Genomic DNA, 18,439 nt, shown 5'->3' with positions numbered 1-18,439 from the left:
GGGGGTTTGGGGAGAGGAGGTACTTCAATGCCATAAAGTCCGATTGCCAAAGCGGCCATTTTCTCCAGGGGAACTGATCTCTATCTGCTGGAGATCGGTTGTAATAGCAGGAGATCTCCAGCTAGTACCTGCAGGTTGGAGCAACCCAAAACAGCACTATAACACTATAAAGCAAATAAGTGAATTTTATAAAGTGCAAAGTGAATAAATATATACAGCATATACAAAGGGAGTACAAACAGATACAAAATTTACAATAACAATCCAATAAACATGACTTATCAAGAGGATGCCAAAGATCCTGATTCAACAGGTAAGTTCAAGTAATCAACCAATTAAGGTATCATTTGATATTAGAATTTTTTTGAATCTTTCAAATTCTTTTTAGGTTGCAGTTATTGGAACAAAGCCACAGGAAAAAAGATGTCAGACGTGTTGTCTAGATCGGGACCACGTTTCGCATATGGCTTCATATGCGAAACGTGGTCCCGATCTAGACAACACGTCTGACATCTTTTTTCCTGTGGCTTTGTTCCAATAACTGCAACCTAAAAAGAATTTGAAAGATTCAAAAAAATTCTAATATCAAATGATACCTTAATTGGTTGATTACTTGAACTTACCTGTTGAATCAGGATCTTTGGCATCCTCTTGATAAGTCATGTTTATTGGATTGTTATTGTAAATTTTGTATCTGTTTGTACTCCCTTTGTATATGCTGTATATATTTATTCACTTTGCACTTTATAAAATTCACTTATTTGCTTTATAGTGTTATAGTGCTGTTTTGGGTTGCTCCAATTATCCTTACAGCACTGAGCCTTCTTTTCTTGTGTAGTACCTGCAGGTTGGCAACCCTAGATCCCGCAATATCGTGGACAACCACACATACTGGCCTCCTCTCCTCTGTCAAATCGAAAGGGAGGTGCAGCTTGCAGATTATACAGTACAAATGTTAGGGGTGTCTTGGGCTGGAATGCCAAAGAGCCTCATCTGCCTTCTGAAGCAGGCCGTTTATCCGTTTAGTTGAAGCCTGCAGCTGGTTGGCTCTCAGCCCCGTGGAACTAGCGGCTGAGACAATCTTTCTGCCTTGTTATTTAAGAGTTACGGAATCGCTTAGCGTTGGGGGATAACAACAGACTTCTTCCTGCGTGCTGGATGCTCTGCTAATCCCTTGATCACCCAACATCTGTTAATACGTATCAGAGGATCTCTCTCTGTATTACGTATCTCTCTCTGTAATACCTATCAGAGGATCACGTACACGAGTGGCGGAGGCTAATCTGGTGAACTCGATTTGTTTCCCCACTCCTACACACAAAGCCAGCTGGGTGACCTTGGGCTAGTCACAGCTCTCTCAGCCCCACCTACCTCACAGGGTGTCTGTTGTGGGGAGGGGAAGGGAAGTTGATTGTAAGCCTGTTTGATTCTCCCTTAAGTGGGAGAGAAAGTCGGCATATAAAAAACAACTCCTCTTCCTCTCCCTCTCCCTCTCTCTCTCATCAGGTTACATTTCTATGTACAGACACTTGGGAAGAAGAAGGGTTGGTTTTTATATGCCGACTTTCTCTACCACTTAAGGAAGAATCAAACCGGCTTACAATCTCCTTCCCTTCCTCTCCCCACAACAGACACCTTGTGACGTAGGTGGGGCTGAGAGAGCTCTAAGAGAACTGTGACTAGCCCAAGGTCACTCAGCTGGCTTCATGTGGAGGAGTGAGGAAACCAACCCAGTTCACCAGATTAGAGTCCACTGCTCATGTGGAGGGGCGGGGGAATCAAACCCGGTTCTCCAGAACAGAGTCCACCGCTCCAAACCACCACTCTTAACCACTACACCACGCTGGCTCTCACTGAATCCCACTGAACTCACAAACCATGGCATAAACCTGTATGACGGTGGTTCACAACCTTTTTTGCTCCATTCCCCCTTTTCACCATTGTTCAGAATATAATCCCCCCCCTTCCCAAAATACTCTACCTCAAAAGGTGCATTCCAAATAATATGCACTTTGTTGAATAGTGGTCCCAATTCCCCCCAAGAACCCTAAAATTCCCCCAGGAGGGGGGGAATTCTCCCCCTTGTTGAGAACCCCTACTGTATGAGACCCATCTGTAAGGGCCAAACTAGACACTATGGGTGGGACATGTGGATGCTGTAACATCACATGAACACATGAAGCTGCCTTATACTGAATCAGACCCTTGGTCCATCAAAGTCAGCATTGTCTACTCAGACTGGCAGCGGCTCGCTCCAGGATCACATCTACTTTGACCCTCAGATTCCTAGTCAGTGCAGCTTGCGTTCTGATAACATAGTTACCTTCTTGGCTGCCGTTGTGAACCTGCTCTCCAGCACATGCATTGTTTAAGTATATTGAGAAGGAGATGCCCACACTCCTCCCTTCCGTCGCATACGTGGCTTGTCCTGTCTTTCAGAGGTGTGCTCCTGGCCGCCGCTGCTAATCACCTGCCCCTTCCTCCCCCTCCTCGGTCAGAGGCTGGATCCGGTGCATGAGAGGCCGCTTCAGTCTACTGCATGCGTGGCTTGCCCTCGCTATTAGGAGGAGTTTTAAACAAGCGGTGTGTTGTTTTCAGACTTGTCCGAGAGTACACATGAACCAACATTCAGCTTTCTGTCTGTCGTGAAAATAGTCTTAACAATATGATAGCCTCCTTCCCACCCCGCACCATCCCATTTGGTGAGAGAGTCTACTATTGAGTGCCCAAGTATCTTTATGTATATGGTACATATACTAATATGATTGTTGTAGTGGTATAATATATAGAGGCCTTCCTTGCGTGTTCATGCAACGACCTTTATTCATTTTGACCATGTACTGAGCCCCCCTCTGTCTCCTCCTCTTTTCAAGGCTCTAGGCCTAATAGGATTTCCAACTCCAGATTGGGAAGTACCTGGAGATTTTTGGGGTGGAGCCTGAGGAGGGTGGGGTTTGGGGAGGGGAGGGACTTCAACGGAATATAATGCCGTAGAGTCCACCTTCCAGAGCTGCCATTTTTCCCAGGGGAAGTGATCTCCGTCGCCTGGAGATCGGTTGTAATAGTGGGACATCTCCAGCCACCGCCTGGAGGTTGGCAACCCTAAGGCTTTCTTCTGAACCCCCTTGCCCACCCCACCCTCATGTGCTTCTTCCACACCAAATCCCCTTCTGCAGATGATTTATCGCTTCCGTTTTGCTTTGTATAATTCCCCCCATCTGTGGGAAATCAGAAGTTCAAGAGTTGTTAATTTCTGGCTGATTAAAGAAATTAAAGAATTAATCAGTGTCAGTCTGCTTCCTTTCATCAGACTTTGGGGGCGGGGAGGATGACGGGGAAGAGGGTTATGAGAAAGTAATGTGCTATTTCCAAGCCTTCTAGAAATAAAGGCGGATGGAGGGGCTAGTGGTTTAAACCCCACAGCAGATGGCAGGATCCTAATTTACCAACACCATCCAAGGGGAAGGGGGTGGCGACAGTCTTTGCATAAGAATCCTGTTCATATCCTGTGGGCTGGAGGAAACACCCAGAATGCCAGGGCTTTCTAGAATTGCTGCCGGTTCCTGGAATCAAAAGATCCCCTCAGTGCATGAGCTAAGCCATGCATAGTTATAAGTGGGGCCCATTTGTGCTTTTATGCTATGCATGAGTGCGCATGTGCATTACCAGGTAAGCTAGGCTTGGAATCAAAAGATCCCCTCAGTGCATGAGCTAAGCCATGCATAGTTATAAGTGGTGCCCATTTGTGCTTTTATGCTATGCCTGCATGCGCATGTGCATTAAAAGGTAACCTTGGCTTGGAATCAAAAGATCCCCTCAGTGCATGAGCTAAACCATGCATAGTTATAAGTGGTGCCCATTTGTGCTTTTATGCTATGCATGAGTGCGCATGTGCATTACCAGGTAACCTAGGCTTGGAATCAAAAGATCCTCTCAGTGCATGAGCTAAGCCATGCATAGTTATAAGTGGTGCCAATTTGTGCTTTTATGCTATGCCTGAGTGCGCATGTGCATTAAAAGGTAACCTAGGCTTGCTAACTTCCAGGTGGGGTCTGGCAATCTCTCAGAATCACAGCTGATCTCTGGACTACAGTCCACCTTCCAAATGTGGGGAAACATCCCTGCATAAAAGGCCAAAATATTTATCCCAGCCTTTGGTTAGGTGGACTATTTGAACAACTGTTCCCCCACCCACCCACCCACTAACAGAGAGAGACACATTCTTTATTCTGATCCATTTAATTTTTTTATTTCAAATTTATTTTTTCCATCCTTTTTTTAAAAACCTTTTTTTATTACAAAAAGAAAAGAAGAAAGAAGAGACAAAAGCTGATCAATAAATACTTGGGAGATGCTCAAAATAAAATAATGTTCATAAAATAATAATAATAATATAATAATAATGACCACAATTGCAACAACAATAAAACAAACCAGACTTGGAACAGATCATAAATTAAAAAAATAATAACTTACAAGGAAGAAACCTAACGGTTTTATAAATAACCAGGAGCAAGATACGTTCATGATAAATACCTGAAACTCGGGAGTGGGGTTAACTACAGCCATCAAAGAGCATTAAACATGAGATGTTCTTCTCCACTGAAAAAGAAGAAGCCAGCCTTTCTCAAGCAGACGCTGAACACATCTCCATGTTATTACCTGGTATTGCATGAAGCCATTTGGCCAACATTAAACATGGACAAATCAACTGTAGAACTAGGTGGGTAGTCGTCTTCATTCCAATGAACTTTCAAATTTGAAATACTTAAAAAAATACTGTTATGGTACTGTCTGTAGGGTTGCCAACCTCCAGGCATAGCCTGGAGTCTTCCTGGAATTATAACTGATCCCCAGACTGCAGAGATCAGTTCCCGTGGAAGAAACAGCAGCTTCAGAAAGTGGATTATGTGGCATCCCATCCCTTTCCTCCCCCAAACTCTGCCCTCACCAGGCACTGCTCCGACCTGGAGAAAGGCAACCCTTTCTGTTGTTTGAACATGTGATCCAACATTAGTGGAGCAAATGAATACTCAAAAATAACCCACTAGGGGGCGCTGCTGGAAAAGGAAAGCAGAATTTACCTTGAGTTGGTAGATAGTTGGGTAATTTCTTTCTGAATTAAATTAACATAATCCAGATTTTTAAAAAAATTGTTAAAAACAAATCTTAGTGACTAAATTTTACTACAGAAATGTTTCTAAACTTCTGATGTCTTCCTTCAAGTTCTTCAGACTCAAGGAGGCATTCCCCTCCATGTGTGAGTGGAAGGTAAATGTCTCTTCTGGGGTCTAATACAAACATGCAGCAGAATCCGTCTGTGGCATTTGCGGGGGGGGGGGGGTAGAATAGACTGTGCTGTGATCTGGATGGCCCCGGTTAGCTGGATCTTGTTAGATCTCGGAAGCTAAGCAGGGTCAGTCCTGGTTAGTAATTGAATGGGAGACCACCAAGGAATGCCAGGGTTGCTGTGCAGAGGAAGGCACTGGCAAACCACCTCTGTTAGTCTCTTGCCATGAAAACCCCAAAAAGGGGTCGCCATAAGTCGGCTGCGACTTGATGTCACTTTACACACACACACACACACACACACACACACACACACACACACACATTTTTAAAAACTTGCAATTACTACATAGGGTAGCAAAAGCAAATCACCGAGAAAGTTTTAGTATATCCTTCATATCGATTTTGAAAACAACAACAACAGGGCAGTCTTTTCCCAATTTATGACCAGTAAAAATAGCATTTCTCGCCTGCATTCTGACATGGTAAAGTGTATAATTATATCGCCTCGGTCTGGCCCTTTGCTTTGCCGCATGTGTAGACCAGGCCTTTTAAGAAAGAGTACCACTTTTTGGCTTTTGGTAACTTCTCTTGATTAAAAAAAAAAAATCTTTTCAAAAGTGTTGCCCAATTAGTCAGAGATTCCCTGGTAATCGATCACATCGTACAGTCTTAGACAGAGCTAGTTAGTTAGGAAGGCCATTCGTTCTATGCCGGACTGGGGCCACAGTTTCAGTTGTGTTCTGAATTTTCGACAGACGGCAAGGGAGAGAAAAATGGGCAAAGGTGATGACTGAAATCAGGCCAGGAGAGGGCGCTGCTGCTGCTGCTTAGTTAAGCCAAGACGCATCTTCCAACCTTCGAGGCATCCTTTCGTCCTCGGCCCAGGCACCCCAGAGGATTCCTGAGCCGCTCTTGAGCACGTGCCCCAATTTGTGCGTATTTATCAGGGGATGGCTGGAAACGGGGCTTGAGCAGACTGGCCGCCGTTACTGGTCGTTCGTAGCCAATTTCCCAGTAGCCACAGATTGATTCCACCACCCTATACTAAGAAGGGCATCCTTCACGTTCGACACAGACCAGCCCGTACAATCCAGATTATAGTGATCCGTGAACAGGAGAGCAAGAGAGGGCAGAAACACGCCCCTTTCCCGGCTACTTTCCCATGCTTGCCGGCACCCCTTAGGAAGGATGGGGAGATGAGATGGTTGTTCCGAGATTTAAAAGAGTCCCCTCTCATCCCACAATGTCCCCCAAGTGTAGGAAAGGTATGATTGGGCCAAACGTCTCCGCCCCTCCCACCCTGCAGCACCCCTCGGAGGAGGAACACTGTGGCGCCTCGTCTCACGGACTCGCTTTTCCTTCCTTGCATCCCCCTCCTCCTCCTCTGGAGCGGCAACGAACAGTTCCAGGTCTGCGGGGAGGCTTTCCAAAATACCCGTGGCACTTCCGTTCCTCAGCGGTTCACAGCTTGTTCCGAATCAGAACCAGCACGCGGGCTGCCCAGTCCAAGTAGAGGTGGAACGAGTGGACGATGGCGTGTCCGGCTTGGACCACGGACCAATGAGTGCCGTGGGACGGGAGGGTGGGCAGAGGGGCATCGGTCCGCGGGAGGCTCAGCTTCACCATCTGGGGAGAAAGAGACACGGGTTACGTTTTTTTTAAAAAAATTATATTTATACATATCCTGCTTTTCTCCTCAGTGAGGGACCTGGCGAACACATGAAGCTGCCTTCTACTGAAACAGACCCTCGGTCCATCCAAGTCAGTATTGTCTACTCAGACCAGCAGCGGCTCTCCAGGGTCTCAGGCAGAGGTCTTTCACATCATTTCCTTGCCTAGTCCCTTTAACTGGAGATGCCGGGGATTGAACCTGGGACCTTCTGTGTGCTAAGCAGAGGCTCTGCTATTGAGCCACAGCCCCTCCCCTCAAGTGGCTTACAACCATATTCTCCAATTTGTCCTCACAACAATGGTAACCTTGTGAGATTGGTTCGGCTGAGAGACAGTGACTGGCCCAAGTAGAGTTGTCAGGTCCTTCCTGGCAAACAGTGTGAGGGAGTAGACTTACCAGCCTAGGCTGACGTCACTTCTGGCATGCACCAGAAGTGATGTCATCATGTCACTGGTGATACAGGATGCTCGATGTTTGGGCAAAAGCTCTATGGTAGATGCCTTGTAACCATAGAGTTTTTCCCCAAATACCAGAGCATCCAATGTTGCCAGCGACATGATTATGTCACTTCCGGTGTGTGCCAAAAGTGATGACACTGGGTGATGTCGCTGCTTTGCCAGCCTAGGACTCCCTCCCTGCTGCTGGTAAGTCCTCCTGCTAGCCAGCTGGTCGCCAGTGGAGGGTGGCAGATGGGGGTAGAGCAGGGTTGCCAAGCCCCAGGTAATAGCTGGAGATCTCTCGCTATTACGACTGATCTCCAGCCGATAGAGATCAGATCAGCTGGAGAAAATGGCCGCTTTGGCCATTGGACTCTATGGCATTGAAGTCCCTCCCCTCCCCTCCCCAAACCTCGCCCTCCTCAGGCTCCATCCCAAAAACCTCCTGCCGGTGGCGAAGAGGTACCTGGAAACCCTAGGCTAGAGGGGTGGCAGCCCTGGCCTAAGATCATCCAGCCAACTTCTATGGCAGAGTGGGGATTTGAAGCTGGGTCTCCCAGATCCTAGTCTGCCACTCTAAACAATACACTCTATGCTCGGTCTCACAAGTAGGGTTGCCAACCTCCAGGTACTGGAAATCACAGGCACTTATGGCAAAAATTATATACAAACTCAGTGTTGCATTTGCAAGTTGTATAATGTGAGCATAAACATGAACACATACAAAACAATCCAATTGATGCTATAACATGATTATACACGTGTAGAGTCCATCTGGAGTCGCATCAACAGTCCATTTGACTGAAAAGTCCTGAAAGCTGTATAGTGAACGCCAAAATAGGTCTCCGGTAAGTGTCCTATTTCGCAAGCCGCTTTTTCATCATTAGCAGTCCACAAAGATAATTTCCTCAGAACTGTTGTTCCGAGTGTACAGGCTCATAGGCTCCCTGTAGTAATGGATGACGAATCTGCGTCACCTACACGCATATAATCATGTTATAGCATCAATTGGATTGTTTTGTATGCGTTCATGTTTATGCTCACATTATACAACTTGCAAATGCAACATTGAGTTGGTATATAAATTTTTGCCATAAGCGTCTGTGATTTCCATAACCTATATTCGGGGCACTCGTCTTCGTTTTGATTGCTCAACCCTCCAGGTACTAGCTGGAGATCTCCTGCTATCACAACTCTTCTCCAGCTGATAGAGATCAGTTCCCCTGGAGAAAATGGCCACTTTGGCAATTGGACTCTGTGGCAATGAAGCCCATCCCCAAACCCCGCCCTCCTCAGGCTCTGCCCCCAAACCTCCCGCCAGTGGTGAAGAGGGACCCGCCAACCGTACTCACAAAGGAAAGTAAGAATGACTTTGTGGAGAGAGGACCATGAGTCCACTGTAAACCTGCCTTTGTAATATCAGCTCCTCTGCTAGGACCGTTTGGGGAATGCTTCTCCCTCTCAGAGCCTTACCAGGTGCTCCAGCCTCTTCAGCAGGCGTTCCAGTCGGACATGCACCGTGCCAATGTCATGCTCCATAGGCCGCAGTAGTGGCGCGGCTTTGCGCAGCCACTCAAAGTGGCGCTGGTAGCACTGCAGGTCAGAGCTGAGCCGGGCCAGACCGCCAGAGACCTGACGGGAAGGAAGAGGAGAGGAAGATGTTAGAGGGGAGGAACTGAGAGGGAAAAAGAAAACCACGGAGACCCGTCGGTTTGCACATAGTTTATGGGATGTACAGGTGACGCCTCTTCTTATTCCAACCCACAGAGAAAACTGAATTCACGGTGGAGAACTGGGAGAGATTTTGGAACGACAGCAGCTGAGGAGAAAGCAAGGCGGCTCGGTTGGAGTCTCTGGAGAGAAGGTGGAGACTCCAGAACCAAACTGGGAGGCAGGCGAGGGCGCCAAAACGTGAGCTGCTATGGTAAAGCCCTAAGTAACACGGCAGGAATTCAGAACTGATCATTAAGGGGGAAAGGGGACTCCCTGTGAGGGATCTGAAGCCACCAGGTAGCAATGGGAAGTCAGTGTGCCTTCAGGTGACCATTGTATTCCTGCCAGATGAAGAAGAGAGATGTTGTGTAGAAGAAGAAGAAGAAGAAGGAGGAGGAGGAGGAGGAGGAGGAGAGGAAGAAGAAGCAGAGGAAGAAGAAGAGGAGGAGTAATTGGTTTTTATTTGCTGACTTTCTCTTCCACTTAAGGATGATTCAAACCGGCTTACAATCACCTCCCCTCCCCTCAACAGACACCCTGTGAGGTAGGTGGGGCTGAGAGAGTGTGACTAGCCCAAGGTCACCCAGCTGGCTTCGTGTGTAGGAGTGGGGAAACCAACCCGGTTCACCTGATTAGCATCCATCGCTCATGTGGAGGAGTGGGGAATCAAACCCGGTTCTCCAGATTAGAGTCCACCTCTCCAAACCACCGCTCTTAACCACGACACCACGCTGGCTAGGAAGCAAGGCGTGGTCGAAAGGAGGGCTTCAGAGGGCTGGGGGTGGTGGTGGGAGAAGATGAGGCCTCTCACCTGGATGTTGGCAAGTTCCACGGCATTCATGGACAAAACGGGGAGGGTCTCCAGCTTGTGTTCTCCCTCAGCTGGATAGCGGTTTTTCTGTGCAGGGGGAAAAACGGGAGGGTGTGTGTCAGATAATGGCAGGCACAACAGCCCAGGGCCCCCTCCTCTGGCCCCCTCCAGGCCTCCCTCTCATGCCTCCCGTTCCACCCGCTGACGTGCATGCCTGCGCATCTTTCCCCTCCCCTTCACAAGACCTCTCATCACCTGCATAGGGGCAGCAGGGAGGCATCAATGGCAGTGGGCCCCACCAGAAACCCTGAGCCCCGGCAGCTGCCCCACTTCAGGTAGGGTTGCCATCCACCAGGTACTAGCTGGAAATCTCCCACTGTTAGAACTGATCTCCTGCTGATAGAGATCAGTTCCCCTGGAGAAAATGGCCGCTTTGGCAACTGGACTCTATGGCATTGAAGTCCCTCCCCTCCCCAAACCTCGCCCTCCTCATGCTCTGCCCCCAAAACCTCCCGCCAGTGGCAAAAAGGGACCTGGCAACCCTAGCCATACAGTTCAATTGCCAAAGTGGCCATTTTCTCCCGGTGAACTGATCTCTATCAGCTGGAGATCAGTTGTAATAGCAGGAGATCTCCAGCTACTACCTGGAGGTTGGCAACCCTAATGAGGGGTCAGCCAAAGCAGCGTTACAGAGTCCTTCTTCCAAGCCCCAATGACGTTACTGGGTCAAATCACTAGGGTTGCCAACCTCCAGGTAAATAGCTGGAGATCTCCTACTATTACAACTGATCTCCAGCCGATAGAGATCAGTTCCCCTGGAGAAAATGGCCGCTTTGGCAACTGGACTCTATGGCATTGAAGTCCCTCCCCTCCCCAAACCCCGCCCTCCTCAGGCTCCACCCCAAAAACCTCCCTTCGGTGGCGAAGAGGGACCTGGCAACCCTAACCTCAGGGTATGCTGACACCGGCCCTGCCTGGCTCTGTTTTGATAGGTTTGAGCGGAGGTGGCGGGACTTACAAAGTGATTGAAGAGGTTCTTGGTGTCGCTCAGCAGGTTTCTTGCCAGGTGGACGATGGAATCGAACTCGGCTCGGGGATCCGAAGGCCGTAGCCGGGGGCCGGGCACAGCCCAGAAACCCTCACACAGGCTCAGCAGCGTCACCAACACTCGGCACAACCAGTCTGCAAAGAGAGAAAAATCGCAGTTAGGCCTGGCCTTCCAAGTCTGTGCCGACCATGTGCAAGGCAGACAGCAACATGCGCTCCAGTTGCCCTCATGTGTCAGGGTCTCTGTCCTCGTTTTTGCCCTTTGCTAGTCTTGTCTGTTGTCAAGGTTCGTCCTCCTACCTGGAGTCTCTAGAAGTTAAATCTCCAGCTCTTGGGTGGTTGCATCCTGCCCCTAGCACCTATGTAAATAAATGCATGCGCATGAACACTAAACGCATGGTCGCTTTGGCCTCCTTTATTCCCTGTTTCAGCCAGGATTGAACACATGTGTTTCGCCAAATGTGGGTTCGATCCTGGCTGAAACAGGGAATAAAGGAGGCTACAGCGACCGTGCGTTTTCGCCCTAAGACACCGTACGGCGCACACCCTGCTGCTCCACACACGGCAGAGGCCGAGATACACCCAGAGCACTTGATAAGACTATCGCAGAATACGTGAATGCAACACGCACAATGGAGTCGTCACCAGACTTCAACAGTCAATCAAGTATCCCTTCCTAAGGCCTGCATTTATGAGAACTGCTTCCTTTCTCTGGGACAAGAAGGCTGAATCTGCACATCATAAAGAGACAGGGATGAGTTAGTGGACCCTTTAGAGATAGGGAGAAAGGAGGTTGGGAGACAGGGTCTCTGTCCTTGTTTTTGCCCTTTGCTAGTCTTGTCTGTGGTCAAGGTAGGCGTGTAGGTGTGAACGCTGACCACGCAGCGGAGTAAGCAAAAGTTTAAAACTCAACTGTGCCCCTGAACCGGTCTCAAGTTTGCATTCCCCTTGGTGGGGAGGCCCCAAACGGCGCTTCTTGAGCATTCGGGCGCAAGAAAACCCTGGGTTTGTCGCAGAGGGACCTTGAGGGGAGGGAGGAATGGCCCAGAGGTGCCCCTGAAAAGCAGTTGGCACGAGTACTGAGCACAGGCTGGTTGGCAGAGAGACGGGGAAGGAGGGGCCGGTCGGTTAGGGAATTCCTGCCCAGTGACAGAGCCATCTCGGCGCCTTCGCTGTGAGGTAAGGAAAAAAAGAAGCCGGCCGGTATTCGGAAATAGTGATGCTGTCGAAGGAGGGAGGGGTGAAGGAGGGGGTGAGTCAAGGTGTTTTCATGGAAAAGCCATCCGATGTTGTCTTAGAGAGCGGGCTACATATTTTTCCCTTTGCCAGGAGCCGAGGCCTGCCTTTCAAAGGAGGGCTTTTTCGCCTCCAGAATCGAGGGGGGGGGGGGAACGTTCGCCGATTCACTGGTGTGACCAAATGGGCCGATTTCTTAGATGTGTATATAAAACCTCTGGCTTTTCGTTGGCTGACCCTTGCGAAAAGGGAATTTGGAAGAGGGCAGCCAACTTTTCTTTTTTTACCGACCTCGCTACTGTGCATTGAACGGTTGCCTGGCCTGCAGTAATTAACGGGCGATCGTCTTCATGTGCACATGAACACATGAAGTAGTCCTAGCTATAGGGTTGCCAAACTCCAGGTACTCGCTGGAGATCTCCCGCTATTACAACTGATCTCCAGCCAATAGAGATCAGTTCGCCTGGAGGAAATGGCCGCTTTGGCAATTGGACTCTATGGCATTGAAGTCCCTCCTCTCCCCAAACCCCGCCCTCCTCAGGCTTCGCCCCAAAAACCTCCAGGTATTTCCCAACCCAGAGCTGGCAACCCTACCTATCTATCTCCTCAGGATTTCCCCTGTCACATGAACACATGCCTTCTACTGAATCAGACCCTTGGTCCATCAAAGTCAGTCTTGTCTACTCAGACCGGCAGCGGCTCTCCTGGGTCTCAGGCTGAGGTCTTTCACATCACCTACTTGCCTGGTTCCTGGAGACGCCGGGGACTGAACCTGGGACCTTCTGCATACCAAGGCATTAGGAAGAATTTTCTAACAGAGCGGTTCCTCAGTGGAACCGGCTTCCTGGGGAGGTGGTAAGTCTTCCTTCCCTGGAGGTTTTTAAGCAGAGGCTAGATGGCCATCTGTCAGCAATGCTGATTCTATGAACTTAGGCAGTTAATGAGCGGGAGGGCATCTTGGCCATCTTCTGGGCATGGAGTAGGGGTCACTGGGGGTGTGTGGGGGAGGTAGTTGTGAAATTCCTGCATTGTGCAGGGGGCTAGACTAGATGACCCTGGTGGTCCCTTCCAACTCTATGATTCTATAAGCAGATGCTCTACCACTGAGCCACACATTGTGAACAAAGCTACACCTGCTGGAACCTGCAGATCAAGATGCTACGGAAGGCACAGGGGTGCTGCAGTTTGGCTTTGTTTTGGTCATGTGGCAACCGTGGTTTGATACCAGTATTCGGAGCCATCTATGGACAGCGCTTCACCGCTAACACGGAGTGTTGTTTTCATTCTTTGAAGCTTAAGCTTCCTTTTTCATTGCTCACATAGGAAATTAAAATACAGTACCAACACTGGCTGGACCAGTGATTCTTCGTGGGGTCCACAGAGCTCCCATGGGGGCAATCTAGAAATTGGCAGGGCATTCAGAACTTTGTGGGGGGGGGGAGGGCAGCAGAGGGGAGCTCTTTTACCCCACATACCCTGCCCTGAGGATGAAATCCCAGATCCTAGATTCCTCCCGCAGGCCCTTTAAAAAGAGGCACCGAGCAAACAAGAAATCAAGCTGAACATTAAGGAGTTGGCGGCCGGCCCTCCGGCACAAGGGCCTCATTGAACGCATGCCTGAGATCTGTGTATCGTATGCATATATCATAAATATACCTAAATACATAAAGTTGCCTTGTCTGGAATGCTGGGGTTATGTTCTCATTTTTGGACTTGTGGTTTGTGGGGCATTCGATGATAATGCAGAGTACTTGGGTAGGCTGCGGTGGATTCAGAGTGAAGAGTCACTGCAGATTTTCAACCAGCTCTTGCCTCTTTCCTGCGTCATTCACACGTACACCCAAACAGCAAAAAAAAAAAAAAGGGGGGGGGTGAAATGTGGAAAGACCCTCAGGGCTGCGATCTGAGAACTCAGAGGGACTTTTGAGTAAACATGCACCATCTGGTACCATCTGGTACCGTGCATTGGCTTTACAGACAATGAGGAGTCAGCCTCGGGTTGCCAGTTCCCTCTTTGCCACTGGCGGGAGGTTTTGGGGGCGGAGCCTGAGGAGGGCAGGGTTTGGGGAGGGGAAGGACTTTAATGCCATAGAGTCCAACTGCCAAAGCGGCCATTTTTGCCAGGTGAACTGATCTCTATCGGCTGGAGATCAGTTGTAATAGCAGGAGATCTCCAGCTAGTACCTGGAGGTTGGCAACCCTAGGTCAGCCAAAGCAGCGTTACAGAGTCATTCTTCCAAGCACCAATAATGTTACTGGGTCGAATCACCCATAAAGCAAAACAGTTAACTGACAAGCCGGTTTCCCCTCGTTTTTTCTCCCATGAAATCAAGCATTCCTCCAGATATAGCTTTCCTCGTCACTAGGGTTGCCAGGTCCCTCTTCACAACCATTGGGAGGTTTTTGGGGCAGAGCCTGAGGAGGGCGGGGTTTGGGGAGGGGAGGGACTTCAATGCCATAGAGTCCAATTGCCAAAGTGGCCATTTTCTCCAGGTGAGCTGATCTCTATCGGCTGGAGATCAGTTGTAATAGCAAGAGATTTCCAGCTAGTACCTGGAGGTTGGCAACCCTACCCGTCACATTTGATCCAACAGGTTGTCCCTGGCAGACTTTCCCCTTTTTGGGGGGGCTGGTGGTCTGGACATGATTGCCTTATGAAGAGGCTGGCTGGTAGGATTGCCAACTGCAGTTATTTATGGGGGGGGGAGGAACCCCCTACCACGTTTCTGTTTATTATGCAGCTCAGAAGCCCAGCTAGAAAATAGTTGGAAACCCTGCCGCTGAAGTAATACAGAGGTGATGCTTTTGTGCATGTGCAGAATGCCTTTACTTCACCACTCTGGAGCAGGAGGCCAGCTTCTATCCATCTGGGGGAGGTTCTGGGCAGGCATGAACCCTTTCATTATTTATAAATTAAACCCTGTTGCTGTCTCTCCTGAATCCCGGAAACCCTTTCCCCTGCCTGCCCCCCCCCCTGCCTATTTGTCTTTTATATTCCCAGATCTGACACCATGGCTTGATGGTGTAGAACTTGCGTGCATGGCCCCCCGAGTCCCGGCTTCAACCTCTGGTATCTCCTGTCGAAAGACCTGCAGGGCTGGTCAAGACGCTTCTCGACCCGAGATGTCGGAGAACTCCTGTTGACTAGAGGAGGGTGCAGAGCACATGAAGCTGCTTTACACTGAATACCCTCAGGCTATCACTATCAGACTTGCCTACTCCGACTGGTAGCTGCTCTCCAGGGTCTCAGGTGGGGTTGCCAACCTCCAGGAACTAGCTTGAGATCTCCTGCAATGACCACTGATCTCCATCCGATAGAGATCAGTTCACCTGGAGAAAATGGCCACTTTGCCGATTGGACTCGATGGCATTGAAGTCCCTCCCCTCCCCAAACCCCGCCTTCCTCAGGCTCTGCCCCCCAAAACTTCCCGCCGGTGGCAAAGAGGGACCTGGCAACCCTAGTCTCAGGTAGAGGTCTTTCACACCACCTGCTACCTGGCCCTTTTAACTGGAATTGCCAGGGATTGAACCTAAGCTTCCTGCATGCCAAGCCACTAAGCCACGGCCTCTCAAAAGACAGAGCAACGGGCTAGACAGACCGACGATCTAAAGAGGCCGCTTCAGCTGTCCCTGTTCGCTCAAGCTAAGCCTTTCCTCCTTGGCCCAAGAAGAAACCGAGGCAAAGCACAAGACATTATAGTCGGATCAACAGCAACCGAGAGATGGAATGAAAACAAAGCGTTGGACATTATTAGAAGAATAAAATCTTACAATATTTACAACCATGAGGCTGGTTCACATAATCCCAGTTCCAGAAATGTTGAATGTTCAAGGAGCATGTAGGTTCACACACGCACACATGGTGCCTCCCCCCACCCCCCAAACCAGGATATTGGACTATATGGATCTTGGGCTGATCCAGCGAAGGCCTTCTCTGTATTGTTCATGTGTGATTGCTTTTGCAGTTAAGGGAGCTGGGACTTTAGAACTGCTGTAATCTGCCTTGATTGTCTTGTGAAGAAACAAGGGATAAAAGAAGAGAAAACTAATACATATTCCAGTGGTAATAAGTGTGAACCCGTCCACCCACCTAGTCGATGTAACTTCTCTGCATACTCAGAGCAGAGGGGACAGAGAAGGGTCCGGTTCTCCTGCTCCATTACCTCGTAAAGCAGTGAACTGGGGCTCTATTCAATAGCCCTTTCCCCAAACAACCCCACCATGAAACCACTGACCCCTAGAATCATAGAGTTGGAAGGGACCACCAGGGTCATCTAGTCCAACCCCCTGCATAATGCAGGAAATTCACAACTACCTCCCCCCCCACACCACCAGTGACCCCTACTCCATGCCCAGAAGATGGCCAAGATGCCCTCCCTCTCATGATCTGCCTAAGGTCATAGAATCAGCATTGCTGACAGATGGCCGTCTAGTCTCTGTTTAAAAACCTCCAGGGAAAGAGAGCTCAGCACTTCCCAAGGAAGCCCGTTCCACTGAGGAACTGCTCTGTTAGAAAATTCTTCCTAATGTCTAGATGGAAACACTTTTGATTTAATTCCAACCAGTTGGTTCTGGTCTGACCTTCTGGGGCAACAGAAAACAACTCGGCACCCTCCTCTATATGACAGCCCTTCAAGTACTTGAAGATGGTTATCATATCCCCTCTCAGTCTTCTCCTCTTCTCCCTGAGCTGCTCCATCTCCTGGCATGACAAATGGAGCCAGAGATCAATAGAAGTGAGACAGCGCTGAATCTACCAAGGGATACCTTCCTTTGCCTGTCATGGAGACTTATGCACACACGCATCAGGGGATCGATAGGCAAGGCTCCCGGGGAGGGAGACAAAGAGAAGGGGCTGGAGAAAAGGATGAAGAGTGGGTCAGGCAGATAAGGTTCTAGTCCACTGAGTCAGATAGACAGATTGATAGACAGGGTGGAAGAGAGTCTGCATGACCATGAAGGATGCATATAGTAAACCTTTCTAGGCAGTCTGTACCTGAGATTAAATCAAGCCTGAGCTATCCCTAGGAGCTAAAATGACTAAACTGAGGCTTTGATACTTTGGTCACATCATGAGAAGACAAGAGCCGCTGGAAAAGGCAATAACGCTAGGAAAAGTTTAATGCAGCAGGAAAAGAGGGAGACCCAACCTGAGATGGATTGACTCTATAAAGGAAGCCATGGCCCTCAGTTTGCAAGACCTGAGCAAGGCTATCAAAGGACATTTTGGAGGACATAGATTCATAGGGTCGCCATGAGTAGGAAGTGACTTGACGGCACTTAACACACCCATGAATATGAGGTCTGATGGACAAATAAATAGTTAGGGTTGCTTTGCACATAGCACAGTGGCAAAAGGGGTTTTTCTGCCCCGGGTACGGATGGCCAAGCGGCACAGCCCATCTTGGCTCCCTGGATAGGGCAGCCAACTTCCAGGTACTAGCTGGAGATGTCCTGCTATTACAACTGATCTCCAGTGGCAAAGGGGGACCTGGCAACCCTCTCCCTGGACCAGAAAACTCCATTTGCGCACTCCACTGAAAACTGCCTGTTGCATGCAATGTTATGTTTGTAGGTGTGCACTTCAAAGTGTGCCTTGAAAAGGTAACACTGAAATGGCCCTTGAAGCAGACATCAGCTGAGGAAGGTTGAATGGAGAGCAGTGCTTGAATTATTGGGCCCCAGAGACCCTGGCACCCCGAATATGGGGATGGAGAGATTAGCAGATGGAGAAATAAAAGAAAGAAAGATTGTGTTTGTACTGATATTCTGGCTAGATCAAAGTGATGCCCAGATGAAAGTGATTTTTTTTTTTTTTGCTGGAAGTTCTGCCCCCGACTTCTTCCCAGCCAGAACAGACACCGGGATTGAACTGCGGGAGACAGAACAAGACGGCGTCTCGTGGAGCACCACAGAGTCCCCCAGGGGGGTGGTTGGTTTCACAGCTCTGGGATTTACGGGCCTGACTTGGCAGGACGGAGTCTCGTAAAGTGGCTCAAAGCGAGAGAGAGCGAGGGAAGGCGTGAGTCGCAGACAGTCAGGTTGGCTGCACCAGCCGTGCAGGCGACCTCTGCAAACGCTTGCGCGCACACAACCGTGCCACCGTTGCATCTCACATCCACGGAGCGCCACATGGCTGCAGGTGTGAAGATGCACATTGCACATATACAACAACAAGTATAAAAGCACACACTTCCAAACACACACAGAGAAAGGCATGAGGCTTAGGCG

The 18,439-nt window shown here is 49.2% G+C and overlaps 1 protein-coding gene across 1 annotated transcript in view; it reads right to left on the bottom strand.

The window, feature by feature from the left end:
• Positions 1-6,753: 6,753 nt before the first annotated feature.
• Positions 6,754-18,439, bottom strand: part of IL11 (interleukin 11) — a 35,774-nt gene continuing 24,088 nt past the window's right edge. Inside the window, exons 3-6 of the mRNA XM_056864249.1 lie at positions 10,944-11,107; positions 9,926-10,012; positions 8,875-9,033; positions 6,754-6,918 (exon numbers count right to left, since the gene is read on the bottom strand). Coding sequence (XP_056720227.1) covers positions 6,754-6,918; positions 8,875-9,033; positions 9,926-10,012; positions 10,944-11,107 — 575 coding nt within the window. The remainder of the gene's footprint in view (positions 6,919-8,874; positions 9,034-9,925; positions 10,013-10,943; positions 11,108-18,439) is intronic.

Source organism: Euleptes europaea, chromosome 18, assembly GCF_029931775.1.
Source record: "Euleptes europaea isolate rEulEur1 chromosome 18, rEulEur1.hap1, whole genome shotgun sequence".
Taxonomy (NCBI): Eukaryota; Metazoa; Chordata; class Lepidosauria; order Squamata; family Sphaerodactylidae; genus Euleptes; species Euleptes europaea.
This window is presented reverse-complemented; position numbering and strand designations above follow the sequence as displayed.